The following is a 17,768-nucleotide window of genomic DNA, read 5'->3' as shown; positions in this document are numbered from 1 at the left end:
ACACAAGGGGCCATTCCTGGGAGGTGGGAGAGAATGCTTATCAGGAGGACAATTGAGGAATTCATATCAGGAACTTACATTATTTACCTGTGAGTCTGTAGGCTGTTATCTAGGGCATGCACTCTTGGGAGGGGTTAATATCAGTTCAAGACCCCAGCAGGCTGCGTGGCCACACAAAATGGGTCCCAAGACAACAATGTTATCTAGTAGTTTAGCTAAACTCTAAACAACCTCTTACAAGAAAACATAGGAGTAACTCTTTGTGACTGTAAATTAGGCAATGGTTTTGTAGGCAGGTAGGGTAGGAGGTCCCTGAAGGAAGAGAACCAGACATAATTTCTTGACATAACCAGATTAACTGGAACCTAAGGAATGACGGTGTTGACTTTTTCTGACCCTCGTGATCCAATCAGCTAGAGCCTGGACTCTGTCAACCTTTGCCACAATTCTAGGCTGAATTCTCCTCTGCTCAAGCCCCTTCACGAACATGTATGCACCCTCAGCTTAAGTCATCCTCAATTTTGCTGGTCAGAGAGACTCTGCTTTGGGAAATAACCCTGGTGTTCTCCTTACTTGCTGCAAGTAATAAATTCTTCCTTCTCCAGCTCCTTGACTTGGTGTTGTCTTTTGTTAGATACCCACCAAGGGGCGAATGCAGTTTTCAGGTAACGGTTTCACAAACATGACACCCAAAGTTCAAGCAACCTAAGAAAAATATAGATGAGTTGGAATTCATCAAAATTAAAAACTGGGGACTTCCCTGGGGTCCAGCTAAGACTCAGCACTTCCACTGCAGGGGGCGCAGGTTTGATCCCTGGTTGGGGAACTAAGATCCCACATGCTGCACAGTGCAGCCAAAAAATAAATAAATAAAAACAAAATAAAAAACTTTTGTGTTCAATGGATACCACCAAGAAAGTTAAAAGAGGGAATTCCCTGGTGGTCCAGTGGTTAGGACTCGGCGCTTTCACTGCTGTGGCCACGGTTCAATCCCTCGTCAGGGAACTAAGATCCTGCAAGCTGCGTGGCTCAGCCAAAAAAAAAGAAGAAAAAAAAAAAAAAAGGAAAAGATTAAAATCCACAGAACAGGAAAAATTTTGCAAATCATATATCTGATAAGGGGATTGTATCTAGAATATATAAAGAACTCTCACAACTCAACAACAAAATGATAAATAGCCCAATTTAAAAATGCACAAAGGATCTGAATAGACATTTCTTCAAAGAAGACATACAAATGTCCAATAAGCACATGGAAAGATTCTTAACATCATTAGTCTTTAGGGAAATGCAAACCAAAACCACAGTGCGATGCATCCCCTAGGATGGCTGTTGTCAAAAAGTCAGATAATAATAAGTGTTGAAGATAATGTGGAATAATTGGAACCCTCGTACACTGCTGGTAGGAATGGTAAGTTGGTGCAGCTGCTTTGGAAAACCACTGGCCAGTGGTTAAGACTCCGCGTTTCCAATGCAGGCAGCACGGGTCAGGGTAGGATCCCACGTGTCCCGCAGTGCAGCCAAAAAAAAAAAAAAAAGAATAAAGTGGTGATACCACCCAAATAAATCTTGAAAACATTATGCTATGTGAAAGAAGCCAGTTACAAAAGACCAAATGTTGTCTGATTTTATTTGTATGAATAGGCAAATCTATAGAGACAAAGAGTAGATTAATGGTTTCCAGAGGGTTGGGGGGTGGGGTATGGGAAGTGACTGCTAACAGGTACAGGGTTTCTTTCTGGGGTGATTAAATGTTCTGAAATTAGATAGTGGTGATGGTTGCACAATTACGTGGATACAAAAAAAAACCACGGAACTGTACATTTTAAGCTGGTGAGTATTATGGTATGTGAATCAAGTTGTCATAAAAATAAAAGATTAAAGGACTTCCCTGGTGGTCCAGTGGTTAAGACTCTGCACTCCCAATGCAGGGGGCTCGGGTTCGATCCCTGGTCAGGGAATTAGATCCCGCATGCCGCAACTAAAGATCCTGCATGCCGCAATGAAGATCCCGCGTGCCACAACCAAGACCTGGTGCAGCCAAATAAATAAATAAAAATAATAAATATTTAAAAACTAAATAAATAAAAGATAAAGCACCAAACTGTTTGCAAGAAAGAATTCCAGGGACAGGAAGGGCTGAGTGGCCAGAGAGAGATGAAGCCTCTGGTTGGTACACAGAGGAACAGACTAAGAAGTTGGGAGACCATTGTTTTCCCCTAAACTGGCCCCTTCTGCATTGCTTGACTCAGGTAAAGGCCATTACTCTCCCAACTACTCTTAGTCACTGAGACTATGTACCTACCACATGTGACTCAGATGTCCCTACGTCCTTTTGCCTCCTGGAGCTCCCCTTTCTGTTAGCATCCGAACGATGTGGCTCAAATAGCTCCTTTATCTCAGGTATCCAGGCCCTCCCCAGCTTCCAGGAGCTTTTTTGGGGGGAAGCGGTTGAGGCAAAAGAAATCTTACATTTTTCCCATGTCATCGCTATCTTTTCCTCCACTCTTGTCCGTCTCCTGCAGCTTTTGTCCTCTCTTGTCTACATGCTGGCAGCCCCCTCCCCCAGTCTGCTATTCTCCCCAGGGCCAAATTTAGCCCAAATTCCACCGTTCAAAGTCCACCAGCATGTTGTTGCATATTACCTTTACAAAATGACCCCCATTACTCCTCACCATGAGCTGGTTTCCCAGCTCTTCCTTCTTTTTTTTTCTTTTTTCTTTTTGGCTGAACCTCTCAGCTTGCGGATCTTAGTTCCCAGACCAGGGATAGAACCCATGTCCCCTGCAATGGAAGCATGGAGTCCTAGCCACTGGACCACCAGGTGGTGGTCTCTCTTCCTTCTTTATGTCCCCCGTCCCTGGCAATGACAGTCATGTCTGTCCCCACCTGTTCCAGTCCTTACCAGGGGTGCATTCTCTCCCCAATTTCCTGTCGGCCCCTCTGCCCAAGGCTGACCCCGGTTCCTTGCACCGATCCTGTTGGACCTCCCTGGGAAGAGGAGGGCTTCTGGTTTTCCCTAGCTAGCTGCCCAACCCTTCTAACGCCCTGACCGCACTCTGAAATCTGCCAGAGCAAGGGAGGAGTGGAGCTGAAGTTAGTCCCACTGAATCCATGGTGGTGGTGTGTGTTGCTTAAACCCAGACGGTGTGATCTGCTACTATGTACATTACCCCAGGCCTCTGTTGACCTAGCAGTGGTAGGCAGGGTAAGAAATCTGCATTTTGCATCTACATTTTAAAATTTGTTTACTTTAAATTAGCATATAATGTATGTTTATAAATTATTATAAGTAATTTGTATTTATTTATATTCTCTTTATTTAACCCCTTTTTGGTCCTCCCTTCTCCACGAAGATTCCAGCTCATTCAGGTTGTGCTTAGAAGAGCCAAGAAGGGGCTCTTCTCTGTGGTGTAAACACAGATTCTCTCATGAACCAGCAGCAGGAGTGGGGGGATCTTGGGAAGGTGGTGAACTGAGGATATCAGTTCCCCTTCCGGGAACCTGGGAATTTCTGTGTCCTTTCGCCAAGGTCTGTGGGTGCGTAGTTCTCTGGCCTCCTGCAATAACCACCTGTGGAGTCTCCTGCCCCATCCTCCCCCTAAAAATGGCCAAGCCAACCCGCCTCTGCTGCCAGCTGGCTCCCCACCCCCCAAAAGCCAGGCCCCCCGGTCTGGCTGAGTTCAGCCATCTTCTTTACTGCCATTCTCGGACCTCCCTGTCCCCCGCCTGCCTTGCCCACCCACCCTGCTTGGCTGCTTGTAAAACTCGCGATAGTTTGAGACCCACGCATTAGTCCCATTTCCTGAAGGCGGAACTACCCTCCTCAGCTTCACAGCACCTCCTTCCGGGAGTCTATCATGTGGTTGCCACAACGTGCTCTGGCGCGAGTCGGGGGTACTGAGGTCTGCACCAGTAACAGGCTGCTAACCGAATAGTCTTTCCAGGTATCTGCCAAGTCTGCAAAGCCCGTAAGTCCCGTTACCAGCCCTGTCCCTTCTCACACCCCGGGCAGCTCTGCAGGAAGACCGCATTTTACAGACAAACTATGGAGCCTCCCTCACCCGCAGCGACCAGGTGTCAGCCCGCAGCTTCCAGCCAATGCAGCACGAGACCTTCCGGTCGCCTTTTCCCGCCCAAAGTGATGACCAATCAAAAGCGAGTTCGCCCGTTAAGGAAACGGCCAATCGCCATTGGGGTCCTGGCCTGGGGTCCGCCCCCAAAGTGGTCGGAGCCAATGGCAGTTGCGCGGCTGGCGAGCCAATCAGGACACAGCGTGTGGTGCGGCGGGTCGGCAGTTGGGCGCGTGGCGTCGGACTGAGAGGAAGTTGGATTGTAGTGAAGCCAGGTGGTGCCGCCATGGTACGGAGCGGAGGGGCCTGGGGGACGGGCCAGGACGGGCGGCAGGACCGTGGGGGACGGGCCTGGATGGGCAGCAGGACCTTGGGGGACGGCCCTGGACCGACGGTGGGGCCTTGGGGGACGGCCCTGGACCGACGGTGGGGCCTTGGGGAACGGGCCTGAACTGGCGGTGGAGCCTTGGGGGATGGGCCTGGACCTGCTGAGGGGCCCCGGGGACAGGCCTCGACTAGCGGAGGGGCCTGGGGGATGGGCCCAGGTGGCGCGGGAGTGTCCGGAATGTGCATGTCAGAGGCAGGCGCGGGGTCACTCTGCAGATGCAGTAAGCAGCCCCTGCCCTCGATCTTCCAGACTCTTCCTTCTCGAGGCAACGGTCCAGGGTTGCTCTTGAGCTCTGTCATTTGTCTCAGCTGTGCTGTGAGCTCACGAGGGCACTTACAGAAATAGGCCTTTAAATAAGAGTGAGAGAAGACTGTATATGCTGAAAAAGTTGCTTCCTCCATTAGATAGGGTTGTGAGTTGTTTGGCCGGTCCACGTGGCATGCAGCATCTTGGTTCCCCCACCAGGGATTGAACCCGTGCCCCTTGCATTGAGAACTCAAGAGTCTTAACCACTGGACTGGAAGGGAATTCCCCCTCCCTTCCTCTCTTTTTTTTAAGCAAAACTAAGCAAACAGGAATAGGTAGGCTTATATCCCCCCTTTCTCGCGCCTTGTTTTTTCATTGTGCAAACAGTCCGGCTCCCTCCGTGTCAGCATGCAAAGACCTGCGTCCTTGTTTACTGCCATGTAGTATTCCAGGGTGGTGTTCTGCGTCTTCAGCCTGTTCTGAGTCGCTGGACATGTGGATGTTTTCCAGTCTTTTATGCATGGAGTTGCAATGAAGAATCTGTGCCTGCAGTTTCCACTGGTGTAGGTGTATATGGGATACCACAAGTGAATGGTATATAGTTTCAGATTCCGTTCCATCAGCAACACACATAGGAGAATTCCTGTTTTCCCACATCAGGGTAGGCTTCTGCCTTTAATTTGTTCATTTTTATGTCCTCAGGTCATAGGGATCTAGTTAATTGTTGAATTAATTACATTAATATTTTGCACACCAATGGAACTCAGCCAACACCTCTGTCATTGTGCACATCTAAAACCTTTATATGGAGAGAGGCTGGAATGACCCCTGACAGGGCTTTACCTGGCCTGGTTCACGTCTTGCTTGTTCCCAGTTAATTGAGGCTGATGTCATCCCAGCCTCTGTGTTCTCTTCTCATCACTGCGGTAGCTTCCAAACTCTATTAAGAGTGCTAGATAATAACTACATAATAACTCACACTAACGTCTGCATTATTCCTTTGCAAAAGTTGGTTTTGAGGCTTCTCTTATTGGTTATTGAACAGCATGACATCAAGCTGCTCAAATTTTTTTTTTTGTAGAGGTGATTTATTACAAGTATAAAGAAAAGGTATCTGCTATTACCTGACAGGTAAAAGGAAGCTTCAGGATTAGAAGAAATTTGTGCATTTCATCATTTTTTAGGAGCTGTTATTTTTAGCAAAGCCTTTGTCTTAAATAAGAAAAATACCATGGTTAATACTTTTAGAAGAGCTGTTCAGCCGTTGTTGGTTGGTATAACAGGGTCTTCTCAAGTTGAAATGCCTAAGTTCACAGTACTTAGTTTAACCAACTAAATTAGGAAATGTCTAGTGAGGGGGAGGTGGTGATGAATTGGTGTGAAGATAACCTAAACGAAATTACACTGATCTCTGGGAAAATGTTGTCCATTACAGATGCCTTTCCTTTGTGTTAGAACGGTTTGTGTCTCAAGGTGAATTTAATGGGAATTCCAGCAGTAGAAATTTTGTTTTAAATCCTACTTTATGCATCCTAGAGCCTCATCACAAAGTTGAGTACCTTTTGGAGAATCTACCCAGCCTCATAAGGGTAAATTTTTTCTGGCTCAGTATTGCAGTTTGGTTGGAATCAGAATTAGACTATCAGCTATGATTTGGCCCCTTGTCTTTCAAGGATAAGACTAGAAGCTGAATTTCTAGGCTTCCAGACCATCACTCTTAAGGGCTAGGAGATTATAAATCTGGGATGTGATCGTAATTGTATGGTGAGAAGATAATACCCGTGTTTAGAATCATCTGTCTCATGATGTGGCCATTTTGATGGCCTATTTTCTCTTCCTTCAGTTTATCTCCTTTTTTTTTTTGACCGCACCCCACACGGCTTGCGGGATCTTAGTTCCCCAACCAGGGATTGAACCTGTGTCCCCTGCAGTGAAAGTGCCGAGTCCTAACCTCTGGACCACCAGGGAATTCCCCAAGTTATCTCCTTTTGAATGAGCTTCAGTAGTGTGTGTAAGGAGTTTATCCATTTCATCAGTGTTGTTGAATTCATAATATTCATTTATCCCTTTAATATCCTAGTAGTTATAGCCTCTTTTTTGTTCCTGATACTGGTAATTTGTGTCTTCTCTTTTTCTGGGTCAATTTGGCCAGGGGCTTATCAATTTGATTGTTCAGCTCAAAGAACCAGGTTTTGGTTTCATTGACTTTTCTCTCTTTTTATTTTCCTGTTTTCTGTTTAGTTTATTTCTGCTAGTTATTATTTGCTTTTTTCTGCATAATTTGGATATTTGCTCTTTTTCTAGTTTCTTAAGGTGGAAGCTTAGGTCATTTAATTTGAAATTTTTGAACAAACTTTTGTGTCTAAGTTCATGAGGGATATTGGTCTGTGGTTTCCTTACAGTGAATATCTTTGTGGTTTTTTTAATTTATTTTTATTATTTATTTATTTATTTTTGACTGCGTTGGGTCTTGCTGCACACGGATTTTCTCTAGAAGCGGTGAGCGTGGGCTACTCTTTGTTGTGGTGCACGGGCTTCTCATTGTGGTGGCTTCTCTTGTGGAGCACGGGCTCTAGGTATGCAGGCTTCAGTAGTTGTAACATGGGGGCTCAGTAGTTGTGGCTGACGGGTTTACTTGCTCCGAGGCATGTGGAATCTTCCCAGACCAGGGCTTGAACCTGTGTTCCCTACATTGGTAGGCAGATTATTAACCACTGTGCCACCAGGGAAGTCCAGTGTCTTTGGTTTTTGTATCAGGGTAATGCTGGCCTCAGGGAATGAGTTGGGAAGTGTTTCTTTCTCTTCCATTTGCAAGAACAGTTTGCAGGGGGGAAGAAATTTTCCTCTTCTGGGTTCTTCTCATTGGTCTAATAATCTGATGACAGAAGACAGATTAACGTGAGAAAAACAAATTTAATTTTGTACATATGGAAGTCCTATAAGTATAGGATCTAAGAATTGACCAAAGCAGGCTGTTTATATACCTTTTTAGACAAAGAATCAGTAATTTATGAAGATTTGAGGAAAGAAAGGGGTTTTTGCTTGGGCTAGCAAGTTAATGAAGAAGTAACAAAGTTTATTTATGCAGCTTTCTCAGCCTTGAATTCCCTATCTCCAGGGATCATGATGCCTCCCCATGGGAGCTTTGTTTCCTGCTTTCAGGGGAGCAAAGGGTCAGAGTGTTCTTCTTGTACCAGCTGATTCTCAAGTAACTTTTTTTTTTTGTAAAATTTTGTTTATTCATTTATTTTTGGCTGCATTGGGTCTTCGTTGCTGCTCACAGGCTTTCTCTAGTTGCAGTGAGCAGGGCTACTCTTCGTTGCGGTGCGTGGGCTTCTTATTGTGGTGGCTTCTCTTGTTGCAGAGCACGGGCTCTAGGTGCACGGCTTCAGTAGTTGTGGCATGCGGGCTCAGTAGTTGTGGCTCGTGGGCTCTAGAGTGCAGGCTCAGTAGTTGTGGCACACGGGCTTAGTTGCTCTGCGGCATGTGGGATCTTCCCAGACCGGGGCTTGAACCCGTGCTCCCTGCATTGGCAGGCAGATTCTTAACCACTGCACCACCAGGGAGGTCCCTCAAGTAACTTTAATTCAAAGTAATCAATATGCCACCAGTATATTTTGGGGTGGCCTGCCCTGAGCTCCATCAAGTTTTATAGGTCATTGATTTTATGCCTTTATACACATACATGTTACCCTCTGAGTCCTATTTTAGCTGCATCCCACAAATTTTGATATGTCATGTTTTCATTTTTATTCCATTCAAAATACTTTCTAATTTCCCTTGTTATTCGTTTCCAAATATTTGGGGATTTTTCAGATACCTTTGTGTTACTGGATTTGTAATTTAGTTCAAATATTTAGAAAACATATTTTGTATTATTTGAATATGTTGTGTTAATCAAGACCTTTATTAAGAAGTGCTTGGGGGAAAAGAAGAAAAAAAAGTGCGTGGGGAATTCTCTGGCAGTCCAGTGATTAGTACTCCACACTTCCACTGCAGAGGCACAGGTTTGATCCCTGGTCAGGAAACTAAGATTCTGCGTGCCGAGTAGCATGGCCAAAAAAAAAAAAAAAAAAAAAAAGTGTTTGCAGTTTGTTGAGTTTTCGAAAATAGCAAGTTGTAAACTTTTAATACAAATTAAAAATGAGGTTCCTAAAAACTCAAGTTGCCCAGATATGAAACAATTTAAGAACCTTTAAATATATATTGAGAAAAGCCAGGCTTTAAGAAAAACCAGGTTTGTCATTATCCAAAAGAGATGTCTTTAAGTAAAAGCCCATGCTGCATAGATAATGCAGATGGTGCTAGTGATCTGGCCAAGCACTTAAGGTCTTCAGCTTCCATCTTTTGTTCATTTCTTTTTATTTATTTATTTATTTATTTATGGCTGTGTTGGGTCTTGGTTGCTCCGCGTGGACTTTCTCTAGTTGTGGCGAGCGGCGGCTGCTCTTCATTGAGGTGTGCAGGCTTCTCATTGCGGTGTCTTCTCTTGTGGAGCACAGGCTCTAGGCATGCAGGCTTCAGTAGTTGTGGCATGTGGGCTTCAGCAGTTGTGGCTCGCGGGCTCTAGAGCGCAGGCTTAGTAGTTTTGGCACATGAGCTTAGTTGCTCCGCAGCATGTGGGATCTTCCTGGATCAGGGATCGAACCCGTGTCCCCTTCATTGGCAGGCGGATTCTTAACCACAGCGCCACCAGGGAAGTCCCGTTTCATTTCTTATTGCTGCAATTTCATGTTCATTCTTGTTGGATGACTAAACCAGATGTCGGTAGAGATGGTTAGTGGGCTTTTACCCAGCCCACCCTGCTCACTCAGTTTATCCCAGTCTGCCTTCAAGTACTGCTACACCACTTCACAACGATATATCAATACCTCCATTTCCCCCTTCTTGGCCTTTATGCTATTGAGTTGTTTTTTTTTTAAATATACTTATTTATTTATTTATTTTTGGCTGTGTTGGGTCTTCGTTGCTGCGCGCAGGCTTTCTCTAGTTGTGACGAGTGGGGGCTTCTCTTCGTTGTGGTGCGTGGCCTTCTCATTGCGGTAGCTTCTCTTGTTTCGGGGCTCGGGCTCTAAGGGCGTGGGCTTCAGTAGTTGTGGCATGCGGGCTCAGTAGTTGTGGCTTGCGGGCTCTAGAGTGCAGGCTCGGTAGTTGTGGCGCATGGGCTTAGTTGCTCTGTGGCGTGTGGGATCCTCTTGGACCAGGGCTTGAACCCGTGTCCCCTGCATTGGCAGGCGGATTCTTTTTTTTTTTTTTTTTTTTTGTGGTACGCGGGCCTCTCACTGTTGTGGCCTCTCCCGTTGCGGAGCACAGGCTCCGGACGCACAGGCTCAGTGGCCATGGCCCATGGGCCCAGCCACTCCGCGGCATGTGGGATCTTCCTGGACCGGGGCACAAACCTGTGTCCCCTGCATCGGCTGGCGGACTCTCAACCACTGCGTCACCAGGGAAGTCCTATGCTATTGTTTGTTGTATGTTACTTCTATATGAGTTGTAAACCCCACAATAATAAATCTTTATTTTTGCTTTATTGTTCAATTATTTTTTTTTCAGTTTTTAACTTTATAGCATTACCTTAAACGTGTAAAGAGTTAATCTTATCACACTACACATGGCTGAATTTATTAAAGATAAAAATCACAAATGAGGGCTTCCCTGGTGGCGCAGTGGTTGAGAGTCCGCCTGCCGATGCAGGGGACACGGGTTCGTGCCCCAGTCCGGGAAGATCCCACATGCCGCGGAGCGTCTGGGCCCCGTGAGCCATGGCCGCTGAGCCTGCGCATCCGGAGCCTGTGCTCCGCAACAGGAGAGGCCACAACAGTAAGAGGCCCACGTACCACAAAAAGAAAAAAAAAAAATCACAAATGAGTGACACAGTTACTTGCTACATATTCTTCCCATTACAACGGACAGTTTCATTAATCATACAGTGTATTTTATTATTAGAAGCTATAAAGGAGATCAAATCTCTAGTAATTTTTCTCCTTCTCTTTGATTAGTGTGTTGTTTCAGTGTGCAGATAAAATATAGTGTTAGTCACCAAGAGTCTCATGAGACTTTCGTGTTTCCAGTAAGAATATCTTTGTTTATTTGCAATGTAAAAATTCCCTATATCATTCTCTAGATCATGCATCATTTTCCATTTATTTGGTCATCAGATCAGGTAAAAAGTCTGTGTGCACCAATTTGCAGAAGTGGTCATCCAGAAGTAAGTGCTGGGCTCAATTATATTTTTAAAATATGGTATAAAGTCTTTTATATTTGCCCACATATTTAGCAGTTTTGTCATTCTTCAGTCCAATTTTGCAGTTACAATTTTCCATCTAGTATGATTTTCCTTCTTCCTGGAGAAATTCCTTTACCATTTTTTTTTTGTAGTGGTGACTACTACTCTCAGCTAATGATTAATTCTCTCAGCTTTTGAATGCCTGAAAACGTCTTCATTTTGCCTTTTATTTTAGTTCTGTTGAGGTATAATTGACAAAGTATTCACTGAAAGTGTATAATTTGACAAGGTTTAATATTTATTAACATCTTGATTATCCATGAAATCATCACCTCAATCAAGATAATGAACATATGCATCACCCCCCACAATTACCTGGTACCCCTTTGTAAATCCTCCCTTCTGCCTCACCCCCTTTCCCTCCCCCACTAATCCACATTTCTGTATTTTCTAGGATTTTATATGAATGGGATCATTGAGTTAATTTGTTGTTGTTTGGATTCTTTCACTCACTATAATTATTTTGAGATTCACCCATGTTGTTGCAACACAGTTCATTTTTATTGCTGAGTATCTCCTTTTTTGTGTGTGGTAAACTACACATGACAAAAGTTACCATTTTAACCATTTTTAAGTGTATAATTCAGTAGCATTAAGTACATTTACATGCTGTATAACCATCAGCACTATTTCCAGAACTTTTTCATCATTCTCAAATGTTCTTAGTATATAATCTGCTGGGGAGTTTTTGTTTTTTAGTTTTTATACAATTTTTTTAAATAAATTTATTTATTGATTTACTTATGGCTGTGTTGGGTCTTCGTTGCTGTGAACGGGCTTTCTGTCATTGGGGTGAGCCGGGGATACTCTTCGTTGAGGTGCGCGGGCTTCTCATTGTCGTGGCTTCTCTTGTTGCGGAGCATGGGCTCTAGGCACATGGGCTCAGTAGTTGTGGCTCGCGGGCTCTAGAGCGCAGGCTCAGTGGTTGTAGTGCACTGGGCTGAGTTGTTCTGCGGCATGTGGGATCTTCCCAGACCAGGGCTTGAACCCATGTCCCCTGCATTGGCAGGCAGATTCTTAACCACTGTGCCACCAGGGAAAGCCCTTTTATACAATTTTTAAAGTACACTTTTCATTTATAGTTACTACAAACTATTTATAATCAGTTGTTAATCTCATCCAGTGTGTTTTTCATTTCAGACATTGTCTTTTTTTATCATTAGCAATTTGAGTTAGGTCTTTTTTATATCAAACATGTCTCTCCTTATCATGCTCATTTTTTCCTGTACTTTCCTGAGCATGTAGATATATAATAGTTATTTTAATGTCCTTGTTTACTAATTCTATCATCTGTCATTTCTGGGTCTGTTTTTATTGATTGCTTTTTCTCTTCATATGGTAATATTGTCCGACTTTTCTAGGTTTTTTTTTTTAATTTTCTGGTGTATATGGTAAGTTTAGATTGGATACCAGACATGAATTTTACATTATTGGGTGTTAGATTTTTTTGGCTGTTCTTTCAACTGTTTCTAGGCTTTTGGGAGGTTGCTATTAGTATACCTGGGAACAATTTGATCCTTTTGAGGCTTGCTTTTCAGCTTTCTTAAGTGGATTCAGACCAGCCTTTAGGGTTGGCCTCACTTGGCCCCACTACTGAGGACTCCACCCAGTGCTCTGTGAGTTAGGATGTCTTTCTGCCATGGCAGGTGTGAGCTCAGGGGTCCCTCCCCACCTGTGCTGAGCAGCCCACAGTGGGGACTCGGGACCCCCCTGCTGATCTCCCTGAGCTCTCTCCATGCAGCTATCTCTCCTCCAGATAGAAAGCCAGCACCAGGCTTTCTAGCTGCCTTGACCTCTCTCAACACGGGATTCTCTCTGCTCACCTCAGGGAGATCCCTGGGTTTCTCCTCTCTCAGCTGCAGCCTGGACGGTCCCCAGCAGCCTTCTGGGGCATCTGTAGGGCTTGCCTTGTTTCCGTGCTCTAAGGAATCACTTGCTGTCTTCTGCTGCCTATTGTCTAATGACTGAAAAGTGTTACTTCATGTTTTTTTTCTAAGCCATTGCTAATATCAGGTTGGTAAATACAGCCTTAGGTGGAAATAAAATGGCTTGACTGCTTATTTGTATAAATTTTTTAAAATTTATTTATTTTATTTTTGGCTGCATTGGGTCTTTGTTGCTGCATGCAGGCTTTTCTCTAGTTGTGGCGAGCGGGGGCTGCTCTTCGTTGCGGTGTGTGGGCTTCTCATTGCGGTGGCCTCTCTTGCTGCGGAGCACGGGCTCTAGGTGCACGGGCTTCAGTAGTTGTGGCACACGGGCTCAGTAGTTGTGGCTCACGGGCTCTAGAGCACAGGCTCAGTAGTTGTGGCGCACGGGCTTAGTTGCTCCGCAGCATGTGGGATCTTCCCAGACCAGGGCTTGAACCCGTGTCCCCTGCATTGGCAGGCGGATTCTTAACCACTGCGCCACCAGGGAAGGCCTTGTAAAAATTTTTAACGTTTTTTATTGATTGCTGGGAAGATGTTTTGTTTACTTGTTTGTTTATTTATTTATTTGGTTATGCTGGGTCTTAGTTGTGGCAGGCAGGCTCCTTAGTGGCGGCTCGCCGGCTCCTTAGTTGTGGCAGGCGGGCTCCTTAGGTGTGGTATGCGAACTCTTAGTTGTGGCATGCATGTGGGTTCTAGTTCTCTGGCCAGGGATCAAACCCGGGCCCCCTGCATTGGGAGTGTGGAGTCTTAACTGCTGTGCCACCAGGGAAGTCTCGCTGGGAAGATGTTTATAATGGCTGTATGCCTTTTCACAGTTCAAGTGTGTCTCCATCCATGCTCAGACATAAAATGACCATTGGAAGCTCATGGGACAATAATGTCTGATAAGACGTTAAGAAACCAAAAGATTTTAGAGATATTAATTTAAGACGTTGGGTCTCATTTGCGTGCCAAGTAGTGACAACTGCCTTGAAGCTGAGGGGCCTCACGTGTATATTCTCGTTCCCAGCGTGAGTGCATCTCTATCCACGTGGGGCAGGCGGGGGTCCAGATCGGCAATGCCTGCTGGGAGCTCTACTGCCTTGAACATGGAATTCAGCCCGATGGCCAGATGCCAAGCGACAAAACCATCGGCGGTGGGGATGACTCGTTCAACACGTTCTTCAGTGAGACTGGGGCTGGCAAGCATGTGCCCAGAGCCGTGTTCGTGGACCTGGAGCCCACCGTGGTCGGTAGGTACCCTTAGATTTAGAAGGGGAAGCACAGAACCTTTGCTGGGTTCCTCCAGATCAGAAGCCCGAGGTAGTTTCCAAGGGGAGCTGCCAGGAGAGAGCACCTTTCAGCGGCGGCCACCCAGGAGAGAACAGAATGTCACCTTGGAGCCCGTGAGACCCAGGCCACAGAGGGCGCCCGGCAAAAGTCACGCTGATGTCTAGTATGTCAGGGCCATTTCAGCAACACCCCGGGTGTAGCTGTGGGTGTGAACAAAACATGCACGCGCAGAACCGCCTGTGCGGTGTGAGCATTCCCTCGCCTTTGGGAACTGGCCACACTGGCATTTGTTCCTCGGGTTGACTGGACCTTCCCGGAGCCATAAACAGCAGATGAGGCATGTGTATCACACGGGGACCTTTTCTGTGAGACGCTGACGCTGCTGGCCTGCAAGGCACAGCACGTGCCTGTAGAATTGAAGGTTTCCCCGGACCTGGCCATCCCGGTGAGTCAGCGACCGTCCTTAGAGTCTCGGGCACGCTGTCCTCTCTGCAGATGAAGTGCGCACGGGGACCTACAGGCAGCTCTTCCACCCAGAGCAGCTGATCACCGGGAAGGAGGACGCGGCCAATAACTACGCCAGAGGCCATTACACCATCGGCAAGGAGATCGTCGATCTGGTCCTGGACCGGATCCGCAAACTGGTGAGAAGGGCCCTGGGAAGGCCTCCTGGACAGGAGGGGAGGCCCGGGATCTCCCCGGGACATCACTTTGGCAAAACCCAGCAGAACCATGAGTGCAGGGTCTTCCTTTCCGGTGTGGCCGCAGTGCGTCCACGTCTGTAACTGCTAAGTGTGATGCGTGTTCCCTGTGGATGGGTTGAACCCGTATAGTGAACCTGCAGAGGAAGAGTGTGCCGTGACCGGGGCCTGTGGGGGCCCGTGGGGCTGGTGGCACGGCTCATGCGGGCGTGGCCTCACGGCCTCTGCTCTCCCGCAGGCGGACCTGTGCACGGGCCTGCAGGGCTTCCTCATCTTCCACAGCTTCGGGGGCGGCACCGGCTCGGGCTTTGCGTCTCTGCTCATGGAGCGGCTCTCGGTGGACTACGGCAAGAAGTCCAAGCTGGAGTTCGCCATCTACCCGGCCCCCCAGGTGTCTACAGCTGTGGTGGAGCCCTACAACTCCATCCTGACCACGCACACGACCCTGGAGCACTCGGACTGTGCCTTCATGGTGGACAACGAGGCCATCTATGACATCTGCCGGCGCAACCTGGACATCGAGCGGCCCACGTACACCAACCTTAACCGTCTGATCGGGCAGATCGTGTCCTCCATCACGGCCTCCCTGCGCTTTGACGGCGCCCTCAACGTGGACCTGACGGAGTTCCAGACCAACCTGGTGCCCTACCCCCGCATCCACTTCCCCCTGGCCACGTACGCCCCAGTCATCTCGGCCGAGAAGGCCTACCATGAGCAGCTGTCCGTGGCCGAGATCACCAATGCCTGCTTCGAGCCGGCCAACCAGATGGTCAAGTGTGACCCTCGCCACGGCAAGTACATGGCCTGCTGCATGCTGTACAGGGGGGACGTGGTCCCCAAAGACGTCAATGCGGCCATCGCCACCATCAAGACCAAGCGCACCATCCAGTTTGTGGACTGGTGCCCGACTGGGTTCAAGGTAGGCTGGGCGGTAGCGCGTGTTTATCTTCCGCCTGCGGCAGATCCTGGGACGGGGTGCTGCCCCTTTGTGGAGGGTACCCTGATACAGGGAAGCCAGGCTGGGTCATGGATTAGTAAGTTGGGGGACAGTTCTCATTCCTTCACTGGTGTCTCTAGAACTTCCTTCCTGAGTCATCACGTGATACAGCTCTGTGAGTGTATTTTTTACAGAAATTATCTGGAGGAGTTCTTGGGTGGAAAACATAGATTGATTTAGAAATAAGGTGTTTTTTCTTATAGTAATTTTTCTTAGAATATAAATGTAGGAATTTTCTGGGCATTTTGGTAGTTTATGGGGATATTTGAACTTGGGGCACTACTGTAAACTGACTGTTGTCTCTGAATTCCACTTGATTCCATCGGCATGTAAAAATTAACATCCAATTTAAGTGTCGTATGGAACGTTTGATTTACAGCACTGTCATGAATCCTTCTGTGGAGAAGTGGAGATTGGGGAGCCTATACAGTGTGTCCTGGGTTGTCCTTAGACCCATCTTGCTCCGACCTTCCACTGGACACAGGACAGAAACCTTGCTCCTTACTTGATTCCCAACCTTCCCTCTGGGAATGGAACTGTACTTCCCTGAGCCCTGCTCTTAGGGCCTCCGCTGGCTCAGACCCTCGCTGCTGCGGTGGGTTCTTACCTAGGAGTCTGGGTTTCTTCCTCTGGTCCAGGGCTCAGCACAGCTGGCCGACCCATCACCTGGTTTTGTTAATGGTTTCACGTGAGCACAGCCATCCCCGCTCATTGGCTTATTGTTGTGGCAGCTCTTGTGCTGCAAAGACAGGGTTGAGTATCTGTGACAGAGCCCCTGTGGCTCAGCAGCCTAGAATGTGTGCTGTAGCCCCCTTGACAGACCCTGTATCTCCTGCCAAAACCTCTGGTCATGTGATCCCTGGTCTGAAGCTTGGACTGCCTCTCCCTTGGTCCCAGTGCTGGGATCTCGTTCCCTCCCTCTTACTAAGCGTTCATGTGGGCCGCGTCCATGGCAGTGGTCACACAGCGTCAGGGACCTCTGACGGTGTGCTTGTCACTCTGCTATGTATACACTGTTTGTTGGGAAAGCAGGGGGTGTGACCTGCCCTCGTGATTCTGCCACAGTTGTGTTCTCTGAATCTGCCTGGGTGGAAAAGGCTCAGCTACAGACATTAATCCCTATCTTGTTGAACCCTTTGGAGAAAATAACATATGAAGAATCCCAAGCAGTGTCCCTTCTTAGAGGGAAGATAGTCCTATCACCTGGGTACCTATCACATGTCACAGTTGCTGGGACACAGCCCCTCCAGCAGCTTGGGTGTGAGCCAGGGTGGCAGGCTCTGGGGCTCCTCTTTCCTTGTCTGGAAACCAGAACCCTGCTTTCCTGGCACCTTGCCTGGCACACAGCTGGGCCCAGAGTACAGGGTGGCCCCAGCCTCCCCGGGTCACCAGTGGGCACCTCCATGCCTTCTGTTTCCACAAACGCAGCCACCATTCCTGGATTGACGGAAGCTTCACGCAGTGCCTTCTCCCCTTCTTTGGCAGGTGGGCATCAATTACCAGCCCCCCACGGTGGTCCCAGGGGGAGACCTGGCCAAGGTGCAGCGGGCCGTGTGCATGCTGAGCAACACCACGGCCATCGCCGAGGCCTGGGCCCGCCTGGACCACAAGTTCGACCTCATGTATGCCAAGCGCGCCTTTGTGCACTGGTATGTGGGGGAGGGCATGGAGGAGGGCGAGTTCTCGGAGGCCCGGGAGGACCTGGCAGCGCTGGAGAAAGATTACGAAGAGGTGGGCGTGGACTCGGTGGAAGCGGAGGCCGAGGAAGGGGAAGAGTACTGAACGGGAGGGAGCGGCTAGTGGCCCCCTGTACCCCGCCAACTGTCATGTTACAGATATTTACCTACAGTTTCTGAATTAAACCTCTGTCTCTTGTG

General features: G+C 47.6%; 1 protein-coding gene across 7 annotated transcripts in view; it reads left to right on the top strand.

Annotated features, from left to right (window-relative positions):
- Positions 1–17,768, top strand: part of LOC132504050 (tubulin alpha-3 chain) — a 28,000-nt gene extending 10,232 nt beyond the window's left edge. For 6 of the 7 annotated variants that reach the window (XM_060121038.1, XM_060121037.1, XM_060121041.1 and 3 more), the window contains 4 exons: positions 13,931–14,153; positions 14,689–14,837; positions 15,133–15,813; positions 17,377–17,768. In XM_060121038.1, coding sequence (XP_059977021.1) covers positions 13,931–14,153; positions 14,689–14,837; positions 15,133–15,813; positions 17,377–17,673 — 1,350 coding nt within the window. In that variant the 3' untranslated portion in view covers positions 17,674–17,768. Of the gene's footprint in view, positions 1–4,067; positions 4,363–13,930; positions 14,154–14,688; positions 14,838–15,132; positions 15,814–17,376 lie in introns of those variants that run through there. The other variant, XM_060121039.1, reaches the window with a different exon arrangement.

Source organism: Lagenorhynchus albirostris, chromosome 14, assembly GCF_949774975.1.
Source record: "Lagenorhynchus albirostris chromosome 14, mLagAlb1.1, whole genome shotgun sequence".
NCBI lineage: Eukaryota > Metazoa > Chordata > Mammalia > Artiodactyla > Delphinidae > Lagenorhynchus > Lagenorhynchus albirostris.
The sequence above is the reverse complement of the archived record's forward strand: the minus strand, read 5'-3'. Positions and strand labels throughout refer to the sequence as shown.